Genomic DNA, 22,436 nt, shown 5'->3' with positions numbered 1-22,436 from the left:
GTTGTTTTGGGGCTGTTGCTGGGCAACACAGACTTTCAACTCCCTCCAAAGATTTTCTATGGGGTTGAGATCTGGAGACTGGCTAGGCCACTCCAGGACCTTGAAATGCTTCTTACGAAGCCACTCCTTCGTTGCCCGGGTGGTGTGTTTGGGATCATTGTCATGCTGAAAGACGCAGCCACGTTTCCTCTTCAATGCCCTTGCTGATGGAAGGTTTTCACTCAAAATCTCACGATACATGGCCCCATTCATTCTTTCCTTTACACGGATCAGTCGTCCTGGTCCCTTTGCAGAAAAACAGCCCCAAAGCATGATGTTTCCACCCCCATGCTTCACAGTAGGTATGGTGTTCTTTGGATGCAACTCAGCATTCTTTGTCCTCCAAACACGACGAGTTGAGTTTTTACCAAAAAGTTATATTTTGATTTCATCTGACCACATGACATTCTCCCAATCTTCTTCTGGATCATCCAAATGCTCTCTAGCAAACTTCAGACGGGCCTGGACATGTCCTGGCTTAAGCAGGGGGACATGTCTGGCACTGCAGGATTTGAGTCCCTGGCGGCGTAGTGTGTTACTGATGGTAGGTTTTGTTACTTTGGTCCCAGCTCTCTGCAGGTCATTCACTAGGTCCCCCCGTGTGGTTCTGGGATTTTTGCTCACCATTCTTGTGATCATTTTGACCCCACGGGGTGAGATCTTGCGTGGAGCCCCAGATCGAGGGAGATTATCAGTGGTCTTGTATGTCTTCCATTTCCTAATAATTGCTCCCACAGTTGATTTCTTCAAACCAAGCTGCTTACCTATTGCAGATTCAGTCTTCCCAGCCTGGTGCAGGTCTACAATTTTGTTTTTGGTGTCCTTTGACAGCTCTTTGGTCTTGGCCATAGTGGAGTTTGGAGTGTGACTGTTTGAGGTTGCGGACAGGTGTCTTTTATACTGATAACAAGTTCAAGCAGGTGCCATTAATACAGGTAACGAGTGGAGGACAGAGGAGCCTCTTAAAGAAGAAGTTACAGGTCTGTGAGAGCCAGAAATCTTGCTTGTTTGTAGGTGACCAAATACGTATTTTTCACCATAATTTGCAAATAAATTCATTAAAAATCCTACAATGTGATTTTCTGGATTTTTTTTCTAATTTTGTCTGTCATAGTTGAAGTGTACCTATGATGGAAATTACAGGCCTCTCCCATCTTTTAAGTGGGAGAAATTGCACAATTGGTGACTGACTAAAAACTTTTTTGCCCCACTGTAGTTGCAAATGTATTTTGTGTCGAAATGAGAAAATACCTCTTTATACCTGTATTTGATGTACATACTGGAATGGTATGTTTAGCTGGAATGGAATGTTCTAAATGATATGTATGTTTTACATACATATCTCATATTACTGTATTTAATTATATATATTTTTAATATTGTCACAAATGTATCATTTGTACAGTTCTTTATTAAAAATGTAGTTATGTTACATTTGACTGTGTAAAACCCCAAATCTAGCAGTACTACTTCTCTGAGAATGATGCAGATATTTAGTATGTTGCAACAAAAAAAACATGATTATTTGTCTCTCTGGAATGAAAACATCAAGTGACAAATGCATGCCTGTCATTGAACAAACCCATGCCATGATTAGATAGCTTTGACTGCCTGCTACAAGCCTGACATGCCCCACCCGCTATGCTCCTTTGATGCTTACATTGGGCCATGTTTGTACAATGAAAACACAAAACCACCGATACTTTTGTTTAGAATATGTATGCAAACTCTGTACACGGTGGTGTGGTGACCATAAAGCCATTTGAAAACTGAAAAGTATTAAAGATGCACTATGCAGAAATCACTCCACCATTTCCTGGTTACTAAAATTCTAATAGTTTGCTTAATTTCCATTTGTGACAAAACAAGCAAGTGTAGAGAATCATTGTACCATCTAAACTGCTGTGAAATATATTTATAACCCAAAATATCGTACTTTCGGTTGTTTGAACTAGTGTACAAAACCAAAAGTAAAATAAGCAAAAACAAAATAACGAGAAGCATTAGCGCACATAGAACAGATCTACCTCTTCTTAGACTTGCTTTCAATGAGTGACAGATCTATAACACACATTTCTGAGATTTTGGTCAGGTCACCCCAAAAAGTTACATATTGCAGCTTTAATGAGAATAATTTATTTTGACAGTACTGTCTGCAACTGTAACTAAATGTGGAAGGTCTTGTAGCTTGTATTTTTAATGTACACATGACACGGTAAGATGGTAATTACACAATAATAGCTAGCCATAAGAATACATTTACTACAAATAAGATAAATAAATGGTTTAAAGTTCAGTTAATGGGTGTTTACGTGCATGATTCCCAAGTGTGTGTGTGTGTGTGTGAATGAGATTGTGTGCTCATGCATGGGGCCAAACACTCAGCAGTTCCATCTGGTCATCTGCTGGACTGTATCAGCTGCTCTAAGCTCCTTATACACACAAACATGTGCTACCATTTGCATGCATGGCCATCATGCATTTGAAGAGGCAGTATAAAATCTTGGCACACAAGTTTCTTACAGTTTTTATTATAAATCACTTAAAAGCATTAGTATTTTGTCAAATCTCAAGCAATGATTAAATCCCCAAATACATTTACAGGACTTATAACAATCGTCTACTCTTTGTACACTGACAGTACGTCAACTCGACCACTTTATTGCAAAATACAAATGTCATCCGTCAATGCATTCAGTTTTGTTGAGAGAATGTTCACACATTGTTTAGATCTGTGGAAAACAAAGTTGAATAGGAAAGTTTTTTACCAGTCCTAAATCATATACGATGTAAAGCGAGACCTGCACTTTAAGGACTGTTTGGAGTTCAATGGGCTTTCTAAGAAGCTCAGAGATGCAGAAAATGTTGGGCTACCGATATACATTGGACACATTGAGGGTTCCTTTCTTTTTACTTCATTTGTATATGTAGTAATAATACTGTGAGCGAGACACTATTCTGAGCCTGACTATACTGATGCGGGAGGTAACCACCGCATATTTGGATCCCTCTCCTTGTAGAGTTGCCTTATTATAAATAATAGAAACAGTCCTGACCAAATACTGAACAGAAATCTCTGTCAGGCCTTAGGCCTGTACATGCTTAATGGTAGAATCAGAGGGGACTCTTTAGGTCAGTTTACTTACTGTCCCACTTGTCTTGGGACAAGTGTAGTCGATTATGCCATCACTGACATCGACCCCTCCATTAGTGCATTCACTGTCAGACCACAGACACCATTGCCAGATCAACGTGTTTCTAAAGAAATTAACCAGCAATACTCATAAATGTGTTTGTTTTTTAAAACAGACAACAACAAAAAACCTCTACAACATGAACCAATCGTACAGCTGGGCTCCAAACAGTGCAGAGAGATTCATTGAAACGTTGAACTCAAATTAAATTAACTCTATACAAGCTCTTCAATAACTCACGATATCAAAACAATAGAGGTGTCAATTCAGCTACTCAATACATCAATTGCATATTCCAAAATCCAGCATCAAAAGCAAATGAGAAAACCAAAGAAATGCAACATCAGAAAACAAAAGGTTTCTGAAAAATGGTTTGATAACAAATGAAAAACAATTAGAAAACACCTAACACAAGTGTCAAATGAAAAATAAGTATCAAAACAATCCAGAGCTATGCCATGAATTACTTCTGAAATTCTGAAAACCGAATAAAAACACTGAAACGCAAGAATTATACCAATAAGACACGATGAAATTTAAAACACAATTGACCAAAATCAGTTCTGGGACATTTAGAACAATTTAAGCACAACAAAGCTTAAATTGTTCAACATAGTACAAACTTATGTCTGCTTTCCTGATGTCTGGAGCCAGGGGCTCATCTCCCCTATTCACAAAAGTGGAGACAACTCAGACCCCAATAAGTACAGGGGAATTTGTGTACAGCAACTCGGGAAAGGTTCTGCAGCATTTTGAATTCAAGAATTTCTTCCCAGAAACAAAATATAATTGTAAATGTCAAATTGGCTTTCTCCCCAACCATCACACTACTGACCAAACACTAATCCAGCCCCCCCCCCCCCAGAAAAAAAGGTGTATGACTTAATGAAATGTATGTACACAGAAGTGTTCAATAAAAATAATAAATATTTTCATAACCCAGAGGTGTGAGACAAGGCTGCAGTTTGAGTCCAAACCTTTTTAACATTTATATAAGTGAATTAGACCATTCTCCAGCCCCAGGACGCACTATACTATCTGACAGAGGTAAAATACCTGCTATGTGCTAAGGATTTTGTTCTTCTATCACCAACCAAAGGTCTTCAACAGAACCTTAACATTCTAGAGCAATATTGCCATAATTGGCCCTCATAGTAAATAAAATGTAAAAAACTAAAATGATTTTCCAGAAAGAAAAATGTCAGACACAAATATAAATTCACCCTGAACACCACCATGATTGAACGCACACACAAAAAAATACTCACACCTTGTTCTGACCATATCTGCATCAGGAAACTTTAATATGGCAGTGAATGCACTCAAAGAAAAAGACTGCAGACCATGGTATGCAATAAAAGTGAAATTATTCTAAATCAACATCCCAATTAGAATTTGGACCAAAATATTTGACAGCGTAATCTTACCAATAGGCTCTTTGTGGAAGCAAGGTTGGGACCACTCAAAAAACTGGACTTTAAAATGTGGGACAAACATCCTACATGCAGAATTATGTCAGAAAAATGCTACAATTCCAAAGAAATACCAACCAATGCATGTAGGAGTCATGAAAACTCAGGGAGGAAAATGTGTAGATTCACACATGGCAGGTGATTATTTAGTCTTTGCAGGAATCATGGTCACATGCAGTGGTCATACACATGTAGGCAAACAGGCAGGGGTATCTAAACTAGGACTGAAGGCTATAACTGGATCTCACAAACAATCTAGGACAAGGCTTAGTAGAGTCAAAACAAACAATACCTCACAAAGGTACAAACAGAATGAACTGAACTAAATAAGGAGCTGATGAGACCAGGTGAGTAACTAACAGGTGAAATCAATGAACAAAGATGAAAGACAGGGCTACGTTCAAGAACACAACGAAACAGAACACAAGGTTGACTAAGAAAATACAGAACCTTACAGTAGGGCAAATTTGGCCGCTTTTCCAGTGGTAATGAAAATACACAAAATATCATAAATCTTTTGGCTACATCTAATTTCAAGTCCAAATTCAAGTCTCCAATTTAAAGCACTTCAAACCCAAGAGCTGAGCCCAGAAACGAGCCCTTTGTCAGCTGGTGTTGGACCTCACCAACCAAGCTGACACCAGTAGTGCTCCAAAAGAAAGAATTCCAATAAACTAAATCATGAACCAATCAAGGACTCACTTTACAACATTGGAAAACAATACAAAATCCCAAAGCCGTATAAATTGCTATTTGGCCCTAAACAGAGAATATGAATTGTCTGATTATCTCTACTCTGTCAGAAATACGAAGCAGAGACAGATCCTTACCAAGTACAGGCTGAGTGACCACCAATTGGCAATAGAAACCGGCAGACATAAAAAGACATGGCTACCCAAAGAGGAGTGTGTATGTAGTCACTGCACACCAGGGGAGGTAGAAACAAAGATGTACTTTCTCCTTTACTGTGATAAATATTCCTCACCAAGAGTTTCACTATTTACAGAAATTACTAAATGTATTCCAAATTTTAACTTACTAACTCCAGAGAAAAAAAACTAAAATAGAATAACACCTACATAGTAAACAATAACTTAAGTATTGGTATTACTATTATTCCCAAATAGTAGTGGTATGGGTAGTAGGGGTGATGGTAGTGATAGCAGTTTAGTGACGGTAGTAGTAGTAGTACTGATGTAACGGTGAGGATGACAGTTAGTAACAAGTTAGGCATAGTTTCATTTTCCATGTTTAGTCATTTATATATTTCTACTATTGACTGTTACCACTTTATTGTTGTTATTAACTACCATTTTGTCACGATCGTCGTATGGAGGAGACCAAGGCGCAGCATGGTAAGCGTACATACTTCTTTAATTAAACACTGAACAAAACGAACTGTGAAGCTAATATGGCTAGTGCAGACAGGAAACTAAACAGACTATGAACCCACAACCTACCCAAGGAATATGGCTACCTAAATATGGTCCTGTTACGACTTCTATAAATGGTGCGGTGGAGGAGTCAAACGCAGAGAGCAGGTAATGTCGTAAGTTAATCTATTTATTCCAACGACAGCGGAGACATGGACATGCCAACACTAGGGCGCATGAAACAACCCGTCCAAAATACACAGGACTAAAACTGTCCGGAAAATAATGAGATAACACAAATACACCAACACCAAAATAACAGAGAACAAGCCCGCACAATACCCAGCGGGCCTAGTGCCCTTAAATAGTCTACAAACAACACTAACTCAAAACAGGTGTACCCAATTAAACCCAATAAACAGAAACAAAAGGAAAGGGAATCGATGGCGGCGACGACGACCGCCGAGCGCCGCCCGAACAGGAAGAGGCACCATCTTCGGCGGGATTCGTGACAGGTCCCCAATCAGAGACAACAATAAACAGCTGCCTCTGATCGAGAACCAATCTAGGTAACCACAAACATATAAACACCTAGACTTACAAAGTCCCCATGACATACAAAAACCCCTAGACAATGGAAAACTAAACAAACCACCCTCATCACACCCTGACTTAACCAAAATAATAAAGAAAACAAAGATAACTAAGGTCAGGGTGTGACACATTTTATATTATTATTTGTTATTCATTATTATTTTATTACAATGTATATTGTATACATTGTTGCTTTGGCAATATTGACGCAATGTTTTTCATGCCAATAAAGCAGCTTGAATTTGAATTTGAGAGAGGAAAACAGGCTATGTGCACACTGGCCACAAAATGAGGTGGAAAGTGAACTGCACTTCCTAACCTCCTGCCCAATGTATGACCATATTAGAGACACATTTCCCTCAGATTACACAGACCCACAAAGAATTCCAAAACAAATCCAATTTGATAAACTCCCATATCTATTGGGTGACATACGGCTATACTCGGCCTTGTCTCAGGATGGTAAGTTGGTGGTTGAAGATGTCCCTCTAGTGGTGTGGGGGCTGCGCTTTGGCAAAGTGGTTGGGGTTATATCCTGCCTGTTTGGCCCTGTCCGGGGGTATCATCGGATGGGGCCACAGTGTCTCCTGACGTCTCCTTTCTCAGCCTCCAGTATTTATGCTGCAGTAGTTTATGTGTCGGGGGGCTAGGGTCAGTCTGTTATATCTGGAGTACTTCTCCTGTCTTTTCCGGTGTCCTGTGTGAATTTAATTCTCTCTTTCTCTCTCTCTCTCGGAGGACCTGAGCCCTAGGACCATGCCTCAGGACTACCTGACATGATGACTCCTTGCTGTCCCCAGTCCACCTGGCCGTGCTGCTGCTCCAGTTTCAACTGTTCTGCCTGCGGCTATGGAACCCTGACCTGTTCACCGGACAGCGATGTCTTTGAAAACATCCATACGGTTAGCATCTCAACCATCGACAGGGTGCTGCATAGAAACTAGATGAGTATGAAACAGCTGTACCATTCCAAAGGAATGAGGACAGAGTTAAGGAGCTATGGTACCAGTATGTACAGGTAAAACATATATCTATGTAACTACTTTACAGCAAAAATTGTTAGTGATACATAGTACAGTAAGCATAAACTGCACACATTTCCATTGCTGTGGAAGGAACATGCAATATATGTACATTTTATGTCACTCTTCCTTACCAAAACAAATTCAACTGTGTGTTCTGGGATATAGTGTATAATGGAGTTGGAATCAAGTTAACCATCTCACAACTTTGTATACGTGGATGAGGCTGGCTTCAACCTGACCAGATGCAGAAGGCGGGGTCGGAATATCATCGGTCACAGAGCTACTGTGGATTTGCAAGGCCAACGGGGAGGAAATATCCATCCATGTGTGCTGCTATTCCAGAACATGGTGTCGTAACCCATATCCCCCTTATAGGGCCATACAACACCCAGCATCTACTCAACATTTTAGAGACCCTCTACAGGGCTCTCATCCCTAATGATGAGAGGGGTCTGTTTTGAGAGGATTTGCCAAAGTATGTGGTCATTTGTGATAATGTGAGTTTCCATCGATCAAACATCATAAGGCAATGGTTTGTGACCCACCCGAGGATTCTCATAGAATTCCTCCCACCTTATTCACTATTCCTTAACCTAATTGAGGAGCATGGAGGTGGAAGGTGTACTATCGTCAGCCACACACACAGATGACCCTGCTGGCTGCAATGGATGCAGCATGTGAGGACATCACAGTAGACGCCTGCAGAGGATGGATAAGGCATTCCAAAAGATTCTTTCCACGTTGCATTGGAAGGGAAAATATCCGGTGTGATGTGGATGAGAATATGTGGGCCGACAGACAGGAACGTCTGGAGAGACAGCACAACAGTGCTGCGGGCAAAGTTGTGCCTTAGGGGTGGTTTCCTGTGTTTCTTTCTAATTTAGTTGTTTTTTCCTTTGTGCCCCTTGGGTTGTCCAGCCTCTTTCAATCAATAACCCACATACAGTAATGTGTAAATAGTACTGTTGAAATTGATATATGCCATAGATGTACAGTCTTGTGCATTTACAGTAACTGTCATCCAAACTGTAGCCTAAGTTTACATTTAGGTAATACTGTCAAAGTACACAGTTACATTGACAACATGCCTAAACATTTTGACGACCTTGTTCGTGAACAATGACTCAATGACTTATCATTCTGATGACACTGACATGATCATTGGCATGAATATTTACTTTTGAGAGATGTACTAAGGATTTTTAGTGACTGACTAGCTTTAGAAACATATCTATTGTATATTGCAGTTTGTACAAATTGTTCTGAGAAATGCACTTATTATTTTGCACATGTTAGGGATGATGTGAAAAATGCACCAAAGCGACTGAGAGAAACCGTAATAAATGGAAAGCACAATGTTCAGGGCCATACAATTTGTCCATTGTACAGTATACAGTCTACAATGCACTGTACTACAGTATCCATTCTCAGACTTTCTCCTTCCCACCTTCAACAACCTGTTTGCTCTCTGAACTGGCTTATATTGGTTGTGTCGCATCATCTCTCTCTCTCTCTCTGGTTTTATTGGCATCTTTTTAAGTGGGAGAACTTGCACAATTGGTGGCTGACTAAATACTTTTTTGCCCCACTGTAACTTCCACAAAGCTGTGAACGATCTGAGAGACAAGGCAAGAAGGGCATTCTATGTCATCAAAAGGAACATAAAATTCGACATACCAATTAGGATCTGGATAAAAATACTTGAATCAGTTATAGAATCCATTGCCCTTTATGGTTGTGAGGTCTGGGGTCTGGTCACCAACCAATAATTCACAAAATGGGACAATCACCAAATTGAGACTCTGCAAAAACATCCTCCGTGTACAATGTAGAACACCAAATAATGTACATTTTCAGCTCGGGGGTTTGAGCTTACAACCTTCCGGTTACTAGTCCAACGCTCTAACCACTAGGCTACCCTGCCGCCCCCCTAAAATGAAGTAATTCCCAAACCTTCCATAACAAAGCCATCACCTACAGAGAGATGAACCTGGAGAAGAGTCCCCTAAGCAAGCTGGTCCTGGGGCTCTGTTCACAAACACAAACAGACCCCACAGAGCCCCAGGATAGCAACACAACTAGACCCAACCAAATCATGAAAAAACAAAAAGATAATTACTTGACACATTGGAAAGAATTAACAAAAAAACAGAGCAAACTAGAATGCTATTTGGCCCTAAACGGAGAGTACACAGTGGCAGAATACCTGACCACTGTGACTGACCCAAACTTAAGGAAAGCTTTGTCTATGTACAGACTCAGTGAGCATAGCCCTGCTATTCAGAAGGCCGCCGTAGGTAGACCTGGCTCTCAAGAGAAGACAGGCTGTGTGCACACTGCCCACAAAATGAGGTGGAAACTGAGCTGCACTTCCTAACCTCCTGCCCAATGTATGACCATATTAGAGACACATATTTCCCTCAGATTACACAGATCCACAAAGAATTTGAAAACACATCTGATTTTGATAAACTCTCATATCTACCGGGGTGAAATACCACAGTGTGCCATCACAGCAGCAAGATTTGTGACCTGTTGCCACAAGAAACGACCAACAAGTGAAGAACAAACACCATTGTAAATACAACCCATATTTATGCTTGTTTATTTTCCCTTTTGTACTTTAATCATTTGTACATCGTTGCAACACTGTACATAATATTACATTTGTAATGTTTTTATTGTCTTTTTGAACTTCTGTGAGTGTAATGTTTACTGTTCATTTGATTGTTTATTTCACTTTTGTATATTATGTACTTCACTTGCTTTGGCAATGTTAACATATTGTAATGACCCTTGGTATATAAGTGCAGATATCGATTCTGCCGCGTGAGCATGCTTTTGGGGCACAGTCGATAGCACGCTGGACGTCGGGCTAGAAGGTCGAGGGTTCGAGGCCTGCTCCCTGCCTGTTTCATTACAATATGTTTCCCATGCCCAATAAAGCCCATTGAATTGAACTGAATTGAGAGAGATGCGGAGGAGTGAGACCTAAGAAGGGGGGTGAGTGGGGCCATATATGCCATATATGGGCACACCATCGACTCTGCCTTGCTATTGGCTGTGGGCCTTGTGCAGCTGCCTGTCAACAAGATGGCCTTCCTCTCCACCGATGTTCCGACTCCGATTATTTTGGTTGTTCAGAGAACATACCGTAAAGGTCAGCCTGTGTCAGCTCTGAAAAGGTAGCCAGATGAACGAGGAAGAGTGTGAAACAGGATCAGTATAGATAGGTTGTGTACAATTGAAAAACGGACAGTAGGCTTCGATATTAACATTAGGTTGATATTGGAAAGTACTCTGCAGCCAGATAGCTAGCTAATTTACGTGGACAAGTAAAAGATAACCCGAGTCACCTGCACCCCTATTCTTGCTCAATCTGATTCATCGGTCGGTTGTTGAGAGGAAAACAGGCCTACGACCGTCGGGGGGGGGCTTGTTAGTAACGTTACTGTCATCAGCACTGTTGCAGGTCAAGTGCTTGCGGATCTACAGGTAAGAAGACTGAAACATGAATTACTTCACTTTAGCGAAGCTTAGCTGTATTTAAATTCGGGTCAAAGCTAGTCAACGTCGTTAGCCAGCAACACACAATATGGGTTCCATTGCAATGTTGTTTGGCTAGTCAGCACACAACGTTACATCCCTTAATGCAGTTGACTAACTCGTTTTATTTTCGTCAAAAGACGATCTGTTGGTGCCTATCAGTTAGCCGCGCCTTGGCGAGTGTTTGTAACATCAATGTAACAACGAGATTGTTGTTGGTCTTTTGGGTTATAACGCACTAGCTAACTTAGCCTAGTTAGATAGCCAGCCAACGTTAACCTTTTAACGTTAAGCTAAACTAGCAGCTAAGAAATTAAGTTGGTTAGCTAACGTTACCTAGCTAACATGAGTGTTTAACGTTACCTCTTTGGCCTGCACATCATATAGTTGCTAGTTAGCATAAGTGATTATCAGATAACTAACCTAACGTAAGCACACATTAGTTAGCTAGTTAACCAACTTGGTTTATTAATATGGACCCCGGGGGTGAACTTAGTTAACGTTACTGTAGTTGTAAGAATAGTTCAACCACACAGGCTGGATTTCTGTTTCGTTCTATTCTTGTAAAATTATGACATTTTTGCACATTTCAGCTGACCATTTGATCAGCGTTAGACAACTGAATGAACACCAATGAGCATGCCAATAATTAGTCCTTGGCTAATCATGGTTACCCATCCTGACCACCTGTAAGTTACAACCTAATGGAAATGTGCCTTTCACTTCTGAAGGCGCTTTGTTTATAGCTAGAGTCTATGTCACCTGTACTTCCTCAGTGCAGTAAGGTTTCTCTGTCTATTTAGTTTTTTTCAGCTTCTTGATTTAGCATTGGCTAGGTGACCGTTTTCCAAATACTGTTAAATATCTACTCTGAATTAAGATTCAACAATGTCTGCAGAAACAATGAGGTGTCAGCTATGACACCTTGATATATTTTGGTTATTGAAAAATATATTTTGGTTATTAAACTACAGTATGTGAAGTTGATTTAGAATTGCGTTAACAGAATTTCATCATAGGTCCCTGATCTGTCCTACACATAAATACATGCATCTTTATGGATATTAAGGTGTTGTATCCTAAATAGGCACACAAATGTAGAAATATGCATATTTGGGTATTATTCTACACACTGGCTATTTTAATGAAACCAAATTTGGTTGGACTGGGCCAAATCTGAACCAGTCACTGATGTCTGTTTCCACATTTGCCCTCAGAACAGCCTCAATTCGTCAGGGCATGGACTCTACAAGGTGTCAAGTGTTCCACATGGATGCTGGGCAATGTTTCCCACAGTTGGCTGGATGTTCTTTGAGTGGTGGACCATTTTCAATGCACGCAGGGAACTGTTGAGTTTGAAAAACCCAGCAGCGTTGCAGTTCTTGACACATCTGTGCGCCTGGCACCTACTTCCATAGCCCTTTCAAAGGCACTTAAATATTTTAGTAGTTCAGCACAGTACATTAGTGTACTCTAGTGTGCTTTACTGTGTACTGAACTGAACTCTATTCTACTCTGCTGTACTGAAGTATACTGTACTGAACTTTTTGTGTTGTGCTCTGACTGAAAAACTTGTGAAACATAGTCTGGACCAAATCTGAACCAATCATGGATGTCTATTTGTGCTATAAAAAAAAGGTCGGTCTGGACCGGACCAAAAATGAATAATCTGTGGGCGTTAATCTTTTCTCAAAGACAAAATAAGTAATCAAACTACAAAATGAGCACCTTTGTTGTTGGTGAGCTGGTATCTGTTATTCAACTGAGAACTAGGCCTATACATCTTTATTTTGGTACTTTAGAATCAGAAGTATTGAAATGGAAAGCCTTTGGCATGAAGACGCCAAAAATATTCAATAGTTAAGTTCCAGGGAACATCCATTGATGATCCTGCTTGGTTCAGCCTAAAATCCTCTCAGAATAGCCTGTGTATCAGTTTTGTACTGACAGGGTTTGTATTCCAATGTTTACAGATAAACAACAATTCACCATTTTGGCAACCACTGTCCTGGCCCTTACAACCAACACTATTTGAGTAAGGGGGTGGATGATGAACTCTTTTGGTTGAAGCCAAATGGTGGAAAGAAAAAACAGATGAGCTATAGTTTAAAAGGAGTGCATCGGTATCCATTGCAGTTCTGTTCACTACCAGAGAAGCACAGCTGGCAGACCAAACACTTCTATAGCCAACTTGTCTGCCTGACCTTCTCTTGACGAAGGCACTCTGGGTTCATTTTATCGGGGATGGGTGGAGTCCATTGTTCTTGTAGACGAGCATCATCAGCCTCACCTGCTGCCCGGGCTACTGCTGTATTGTCCCTGCAGGCGCAGCCAAGGCGAGCACCATTTATCACCTCCCTGCATTGTCCACCATTCCCAAAGCCTCTGAGAGGGAGTATAGTGCTAGAGGTGAATGAGGGGCCTGTCTGAATTATCTGAGGACAGCCTGGAATTGGAAGAAGAAAAATGTGTTTTTTTTTTGTTTGAAAGGTCCTTCCCTGTTTACTGTGCCTAAATTGTCTTTTCAATATGACATTTTCTCTGTAATAGGAATGGTGTAGTGCTGAACATTCCTTCAATGCCTGAGACTATTCTAACAGTGGCATTTTAGTGGGCACAATGTTTTCGAATGCTCCAGATAGAAACTCAAGTTTTAGAATTGACATTTTATTCTGTGGCTGTCATGTGGCCAATTGACAACTGTTTTGTTTCTATACATTCCCTGGTTAATCTGGAGCATTGTGTTATGATGTTGAGCCTGCTGAATATCCTCCAACAGAAAGCCTCTGGATTGTTTGAGCGAGGTCATGATGGAGGAATGAATCCTCCTACATTGGTGTGTGTAGTTCAGAGGTCGGACAACTTGGGGAGCCAGTGAGAGACGAGCCTCTGCGCGGCACTCAGCGATTTCTGTACTGCTGCTGGGCATGGACAGGATTTGGTGGATTATGCAAAAAGATTAAAACCAGCCTTAATTTGCAGGAATTGTTTAAAATGAGAAACGAAAACGGCATAATCATTGCAGAGGTTTTATCATCTGTCGGAATGAATTCTTCATGGATACAGGTTGTCGGCAACATCTGGGCCATGTTTTGGCCCGTGGATATCATTCGAATACAATGACGGGACTTCTCGTCTCATGTCCTCATATTTTATGTGGACTTTCTCATAAATTCAGGCTATTCATTACCTGATATTAAGCCAGTATAGATGTCTTTAAACATCTTGTATATGATGGGTCTCCTTGCAGAGTTCAGCTTTGTTTAACACCTGGTATGGAGACAAGTGTAAAATAGCTAGCCTATAGGCTACTAGGCCAGTCATTAGTACTGCATACTTCATGCCATCTATTTCCATCGTAGCATTTTACTATCACCTGGTCATCGGCCACCTTATTTCCTAATTAAAATACAGGGTAAACCGTCAAATAGCCTATTAATTGACAATGAAGACTACAGCATGGATTAAAGCTACTGACTCCAGCCTCTGGATGACTGGTAGTGGACCCCCCCGCCCTCTTCCATCTTTCCATCTTCTGAAGTACTGTTGGCTGGCTGGCTCTGAATAATAGATACTGGTCAATGGAGGGAATCTGACTAGAGCCATTCAATCATCCACTGGCTGTCACTCACTGCCTCTCTCTCACTGCTTCAGGAAGTGCCTGTTTTAGTCACAAAGATGGACTGACGCTCACTGTCCCTGTTACGCCATCCAATATTTTTATCGGTGGGGTGGTGGCCCAGGGATGTACTTCATACAGAGAGTAATCTGCAGGCTCTTAGCTGGAGCTGTGTGATTATAAAGCCCTTAACCAGCCCAGGAGTAGTTCTGGCCTCTGACGCACACACACAAACAGCCTGGGTAGCAGACTAGTCAGACATTCCTATTCAGCTGAAGGTACACATTTCATATTATCATGCTTACAACTGGCGACAAGTATAGATAGGCTAGATATCGGCCTACGTTTTCCTGGTAAGAGTCGCCAAACTATAGTGTTATACTAGTGCTGTCTGTCTCAACTTGTTTGGGATCACAGGATGGAAAGAGTGGGGCTTGTTCAGTCTTTTTACCCCTTTTTCTTCCAAACATAACGGTGGTCATTATGGCCAAACAGTTCTATCTTTGTTTCATCAGATTAGAGGACATTTCTCCAAAAAGTACGATCTTTGTCTCCATGTGCAGTTGCAAACTGTAGTCTGGCTTTTTTATGGGGGTTTTGGCTTCTTCCTTGCTGAGCAGCCTTTCAGGTTATGTTGATATAGGACTCGTTTTACTGTGGATATAGATACTTTTGTACCTGGTTCCTCCAGCATCTTCACAAGGTCCTTTTGCTTTTGTTCTGGGATTGTTTTGCATTTTTCGCAGAAGTACGTTCATCTCTAGGAGACACAACGCGTCTCCTTCCTGAGCAGTATGGCGGCTCATTGAACAAGCATGGGAAGTAGTGTTTAAACCCTTTACAATGAAGATATGTGACGTTATTTGGATTTTTACGAATTATCTTTGAAAGACAGGGTCCTGAAAAGGGGAAGTTTCTTTTGTGCGCCTATGCAAACTCAGCAGAAGAGGCCCATTATCATCAACCATCGTTCGTGTGTTCCAATGGCACATTGTGTTAAATAATCCAATTTTTTTTAATCATTTTTAAGAAGGCAAATTGAGCATTAGAAAACCATTTTGCAATTATGTTAGCACAGCTGAAAACTGTTGTTCTGTTTTAAAGAAGCAATTAAACTGGCCTTTAGACCAGTTGAGTATCTGGAGCATCAGCATTTGTGGGTTCAATTACAGGCTCAAAATGGCCAGAAACAAAGACCTTTCTTCTGAAACTCATCAGTCTATTCTTGTTCTGAGAAATGAAGGCTATTCCATGTGAGAAATTGCTAAGAAACTGAATCTCTTACAACGCTGTGTACTACTCCCTTCACAGAACAGCGCAAACTGCCTTCATTGTCTAATTGCTGCAAAGAAATCACTACTAAAGGACACCATTTAAGAAGAAGAGACTTGCTTGGGCCAAGAAACAGGAGCAATGGACATTAGACCGGTGGAAATGTATCTTTTGGTCTGGAGTCCAAATGGAAGATTTCTGGTTCCAAACGCTGTGTCTTTGTGAGATGTGGTGTGGGTGAATGGATGATCTCTGCATGTGATGGTGTGGCGGTGCTTTACTGGTGAAACTGTTGGTGGTTTATTTCGAATTCGAGGCACACTTAACCAGCATGGCTACCACAGCATTCTGCAGCGATACGCCATCCCATCTGGTTTGCACTTAGTCCCACTATCATTTGTTTTTCAACAGGACAATGACCCAACACACCTCCAGGCGGTGTAAGGGCTATTTTACAAAGGAGAGTGATGGAGTGCAGCATCAGATGACCTGGCCTCCACAATCCCTCGACCTCAACTAAATTGAGATGGTTTAGGATGAGTGAAGAAAAGCAGCCAAGTGCTCAGCATATGTGGGAACTCCTTCAAGACTGTTGGAAAAGCATTCCAGGTGAAGCTGGTTGAGAGAATGCCAAGAGTGTGCAAAGCTGTCATCAAGGCAAAGGGTGGCTATTTGAAGAATCTCAAACGTATATAAGATTTTTGATTTGTTTAACACTTTCTTTGGTCACTACATGGTTCCATATGTGTTATTTCATAGTTTTGATGTCTTTGCTATTATTCTACAATGATGAAAATAGTAAAAATAAAGAAATCTTGTGAGTAGGTGTTCTATATAAACATTCTAAAACCTTTGACCGGTAGTCTGTGTATATAAACATTCTAAAACCTTTGACCGGTAGTCTGTGTATATAAACATTCTAAAACCTTTGACCGGTAGTCTGTGTATATAAACATTCTAAAACCTTTGACCGGTAGTCTGTGTATATAAACATTCTAAAACCTTTGACCGGTAGTCTGTGTATATAAACATTCTAAAACCTTTGACCGGTAGTCTGTGTATATAAACATTCTAAAACCTTTGACCGGTAGTCTGTGTATATAAACATTCTAAAACCTTTGACCGGTAGTCTGTATATAAACAGTACCAGTCAATTTTTATGCGCTTTCAGCACTCGGCGGTCCCGTTCTGTGAGCTTGTGTGGCCTACCACTTCGCGGCTGAGTCGTTGTTGCTCCTAGACGTTTCCACTTCCCAATAACAGCTCTAGCAAGGCAGATATTTTTTTGAAAAGGTGGCATCCTATGACGGTGCCACGTTGAAAGTCACTGAGCTCTTCATGAAGGCCCTGTGTATGTGTAGACACCTCTAACCTCTTCACATTAGTGGATTTGGCCATTTCAGCCACACCCGTTGCTGATATAGATATATATATCATGTGCACTGTGACTTGGTTTCTGAACCGCCTAGATGCTGATTTGCCTATCATTTGCTGTGCTCTTGCTGTAATGAATGGCTAGAAGGTGAAATTTGATCCAGTGAGTCTCACACCTTCCATAGCGGTTGCTTCTGAGTCAGCATGTCTCACAAATATTTTTTTCATTTTTATACGTTATCTTTTGATAGGGACATCATACGGAGACTAGGGTGTATTTTACAGATGAGCCCTACATGCATCAGACACGTAAAATATACGAAATTACAAAATCATATTAACAGACACCATCAGAGGTCTAAATGTCTTGAAACAGTCTTGCGCCACTTGTTCCTCTTAAGCCCCCAGTGCCTCATTTTTGGCATGGTAACATGTAATGGCACGGGCACCCTGCGTAAACGCTTATCCTGCAGGCCGAGGTCCTTTACTCTCTCAACATCAACTCCACTACTCTCCCCTTCTAAAAATAGGTTAGGCATATGCCTTCCTTGCTTTATATTAGGCAGGTCCTCTTTGAAGCGTCAGGATGGGGATCCATTTTCCTCCCTTCATCCCCTCCTTTATATCTCCTTTCATCTGCCCCAGACAACACAAGGCCCCGAAATGGAAGCCTTTAATTAGATTGAAAACCTTCAAGGCGAGAGAATTTATATTACAGTGAGCGTATGTAATGACTAATTGAGTTTAGCTGTTGAGGCTGTCTGAAAGCATGAGTCTTCCTGACTTGTGCACTGTGACCTTTTGTTTCTGAACCGCCAAGAGGCTAGGAGCTGATTTGCCTGTCATTTGCTGTGCTCTTGCTGTATTGAATGGCTAGGAGTTGAAATAACCTTCCATAGTGGTGGCTTCTGAATCAGCATGTCACAATTAGATGAGGTCATTTTAGGGACTTAATACTAATGCAACATGTAGAATGCATGGGAAGAAATTCTCCCTCAAATTACGTTTTTAGAAGATGTGTAAATGAATAAAATTTGATGAAATCTAGCCCCCGGCTAGATGACCTATGATGGTGAACATTGTAATACTGCTCCTGTAATAAAACTGCTCTCTCTCTCCCTTCAGATTGTATGCCCTCTTCCCGTGACGGTGCCTGCTGTCTCGCACAGAGAGAATGAGTAACGTGCACAGCAGATGCCCAGCCTAGACGCCGCCGATATGCTTCCCTCCGGCCCGTGATGGACCGAGACACCTTCTCCCACATCCGACTGTGGTGCCCACGCCCCTTTGGCACCTACTCCCAGAACAAGCCCAGAGGTACAGGGGGCAGTGGGGCAGCCCCCTTCCTCTGCAAGGCTGACACTGCGGGGCGCACGTCGCTGGAGGTCGGGGGAAGCGTGGATGGCCAGGAGGAGGAGGATGCCGGCTCTGAGAACAGTCCCCCAGACGCCGACCCGGCCTCGGCACTGCAGGCTCCCTCCACCCCTCCCGGCGCCACTCAGATGGAGGATGGGAGGGTGCTGCTGGACACCTGGTACGTCATCAAGCCGGGCAACACCAAGGAGAAGATTGCCTTCTTCGTGGCCCACCAGTTCAGTGGGGTGGGTCTGCCTCGACCCAGCGCCATAAAGGTGAAAGGGAACTGGGCCACGGACTGCACTAAGGCAAAGCGCAGGCGGCGCTGCTCCTCCTATGACCCCCCCGCCCGGGCCCAGACCAACATTATCCCCGCCACCCCGCCCCCAGAAGCCTCCACCCCAGAGGCCAACCCGGGAGTGAGCGAGACTGACCTGCTGTCCGTTGCTGAGATGGTGGCCCTGGTAGAGCAGCGTACAGCCATGGCCTTGCAGGGCATGGTGACCCAGGGACAGACTGCCACAGAACACCCCGAACACACGCTCCTGCAGGGCACAGTCTCCGACCCCAGCCCCATGGTTTTCCTGTCAGAGAGCCCTGACCCCCCACGCGGTGTCCTGGAGGAGGAGCAGCAGGAGTCGCGGCGTGTGGCTAAGGCCATAGCCCACTTTGAGTCCCAACATCAGCTCCTGGAGAACACACTGAGGCCCGTGTCGGGCCTGGACTCTCCCAGGGAGAGGGAGCGGAGCGGGGACTCTGGGCCCACCCACGGCCGAGGTGAAGTGAGGATTGCCTTCCGGGTATCCAGCCTAGATCCTGGCTCGCAGTCAGAGCCCGCAGGCCGGCCCCGCTGCATGTTCATGAGCTGTGGGGGAGGAGGGGGCCAGGCGGGGGCCCGGGCCAACGAGAAGATCACCTGTGATCTCTACCAGCTGGTCAGCCCCACGTCACGGGACCCCAGCCTCCTCCTGGCCGGCTCTCCAAAAGCTGACCCCCATGGGGTGAGCCATACAGACCGGCCAGCCTCCAGCAGCCTGGACCCCAGCCAGGAGCTCGGCTCTGGGGAGAAGAAGTCTGTGGCCCGGGAGAGGGTGACTGGCTTCCACGTGGAGGTGGTTGTCACGGGTGCTGTAGACCAATGTGTGTTCTATGGCAAGGACAGCACAGAAAATGTGCAAGAGGAGACTGTGTGTTTCGCCATGCCCAGTGGGGTCAGCCCTGCCGACGGCTCAGAGGACCCCCCTCCAGGCCAGCTGTTCTTCCTGCAGCCCCAGAGAGGGTCTGACGAGGACAGTGGCACCGGCAGCAGCAGTGGAATGTGCTCTTTGGACTGCACCAATAACAACAATCCTGCTGGGGATGCTGCTGACCGGCCGGACTCCCCCCTGGCCGGCGTGGAGGACTGCTCGGACCCCTCCCTGTGCCGTCTCTATCGCCACGTCTCTCACGACTTCCTGGAGATCCGCTTCCAGATCCAGCGGCTGCTGGAGCCTCGTCAGTACATGCTGCTACTGCCCGACCACATCATGGTCAATATCTTCAGCTACCTGCCCACCCGCTCGCTGGCCGCCCTCAAGTGCACCTGCTACGACTTCAAGGTTCTGATTGAGATGTACGGTGTGCCCGCCACCGACTCGCGCTGGAACCAGGACCCGCTGTACCGCGACGACCCCTGCAAGCAGTGTAAGCGGCAGTACGAACGGGGCGACGTGTCTCTCTGCCGCTGGCACCCCAAACCTTACCACCACGACCTGCCTTATGGACGCTCCTATTGGATGTGCTGCCGGCGCACGGACAAGGACACACCAGGCTGCCGTGTGGGGCTGCACGACAACAACTGGGTACTGCAGCCCTGCGAGCTGGTGCAGACCCGCGCTAAGAGGGAGGACGGGAGGTAAAGGGGCCCTCCCCAGCACCCCTCTTACTCCCTCTAGACCCCACTGCCCCCTGGTGCTAAACTAAAGACAAGGGTTGGGGTTCTCTCCTGTGTTGTCAGCTCTCTCTCTGCTCGTTATCACCTTGTTCTGAGTTCTTAGCAGTTGACTATCTCCCTACTCGGATGTTAGTACATGTGAAAACTGGACTCATGATGAGTGGGCCCATGCTGGTGATATGGTGCTGCATGGGGCCTGATGCTCAACGTTTCTGCCTATTGGTCAACTGACAGCCGTGTCCTAGCCATGCTGTCAATGCTAGAGCTGACCCCAACTTTACTGACCAGAGGCCCGGCCACTGAAAGTTTAAAGGTCCAATGCAGCTGTTTTTATCTCAATATCAAATCATTTCTAGGTAACAATGAAGTACCTTACTGTAATTGTGTTCAATTAAACTGGTCAAAATGAAACAAAAATATAATCTTGGTAAAGAGCAATTTCTCAAGCAACAATTTTTGATAGGATTGTATGGGACTGGTCTGCTCGGGAGGGGAAAACTAGCTGTTATTGGCAGAGAGGTTTGGAACTCTTTCTTATTGGTCTATTAACAAATTTACTACCCGTTGTCACCGGGCAGGCCAAAATCCATCCCACCAAAATGGGCTGAAATTTCAGACTGTGTTTTTAAACCGCTCTTGCACTAAAAGGGCATTTTCACAATTGCACAGTATAATTGCAACCGCATAGTGTGAAAATGTATGTAAAACACAGTCAAATCACATTTTTGACTGCACTGGGCCTTTAATGAATGAGACTAACAGTGTGGGGCAAGAGAAGGCAATTTGATGTCACTTTGTATGAGTTTTGACTGCTTGTTATCAATTATTTTAGTTTTTTGGTGTGTGAGCGAATGTTTGCTGTTATTTCCTGTTTTTTTTAGGACTGTTCTCCCTCCACCTCTTATTTTTTTAGCCCCTCCCCACTAACCCCCAGTCCCAACCTGCTAGTCGGCAGAGGGCAGTCTTTGCCAAAGCCGTCGTTTGCGTCAATGCGGGTGAAAAGAAACACGGACCATAGAGCTCTCTACACCAGCTTCCAGCCTTAACCACACTGGTCCTGCTCACAATCCCTAAATCTGCAAAACCTTGACAAATACAGTATAGAGAACTTTGTTCACTTGACCCTTCTGACTGGGTAGGGGAGACCACTGTAGGTTTCAGTTGTACAATGCTAATGGGAATGTGCTTCTCAAATAAACAGAAATGATTAAAACTGGAATTTGACCCTTGACATTTCCTTCTGCATGATGACCTGTGTTGGTGACATGTTTATTTTGATAGAGAAGTTGCTACAGGGTGGAAAATAGTCATCAGGGGCCAGATTGTTGTTCCTATTTTTCTCCATCTCTAGCAAATACAGCTGATTTAATCAAATTGCATTCTAAACTGAAGATCATGATTAGGTGATTATTGGAGTCAGGTGTGTTAGCTGGGGCAAAACTTACACCAATCAGGGGGACTGAAATTGCCCACCCCTGGTGTAGGGGTTATTGAACATGTATTGATTTACTTTTGCTTATTTATTGATTAGAAATGATTTGGAAACCATTTGTCCTCCACATGACTCTAGTTGACGCTTGATATATGCAATGGCCACTAGAGGGGAGAGATGTGTGCTAATGTCCAGGTTTAGCACAGG

General features: G+C 43.3%; 1 protein-coding gene across 2 annotated transcripts; it reads left to right on the top strand.

Moving 5' to 3' along the window:
* The first annotated feature begins 10,770 nt into the window (after nt 1-10,770).
* LOC115136953 (F-box only protein 46-like) lies at nt 10,771-22,016 on the top strand. Of its 2 annotated transcripts, XM_065024566.1 has the most exons (3): nt 10,771-11,192; nt 16,546-16,743; nt 18,634-22,016. In XM_065024566.1, the coding sequence occupies exon 3, from the start codon at nt 18,747-18,749 to the stop codon at nt 20,760-20,762; it is 2,016 nt and encodes a 671-aa protein (XP_064880638.1). In that variant the 5' UTR covers nt 10,771-11,192; nt 16,546-16,743; nt 18,634-18,746; the 3' UTR covers nt 20,763-22,016. The 2 variants fall into 2 exon arrangements, with proteins under 2 accessions (XP_064880638.1, XP_029528742.1); XM_029672882.2 differs by lacking the exon at nt 16,546-16,743.
* Nucleotides 22,017-22,436: the final 420 nt, after the last annotated feature.

Source organism: Oncorhynchus nerka, linkage group LG11 (assembly GCF_034236695.1).
Source record: "Oncorhynchus nerka isolate Pitt River linkage group LG11, Oner_Uvic_2.0, whole genome shotgun sequence".
Classification (NCBI taxonomy): domain Eukaryota; kingdom Metazoa; phylum Chordata; class Actinopteri; order Salmoniformes; family Salmonidae; genus Oncorhynchus; species Oncorhynchus nerka.
Note: the sequence above shows the minus strand (reverse complement) of the source record. Positions and strands in the feature narration are given on the sequence as shown.

Bases quoted from the DNA above. Each gene is read 5' to 3' on its own strand.
- LOC115136953 (XM_029672882.2), top strand. From the start codon at position 18,747: ATGGACCGAGACACCTTCTCCCACATCCGACTGTGGTGCCCACGCCCC.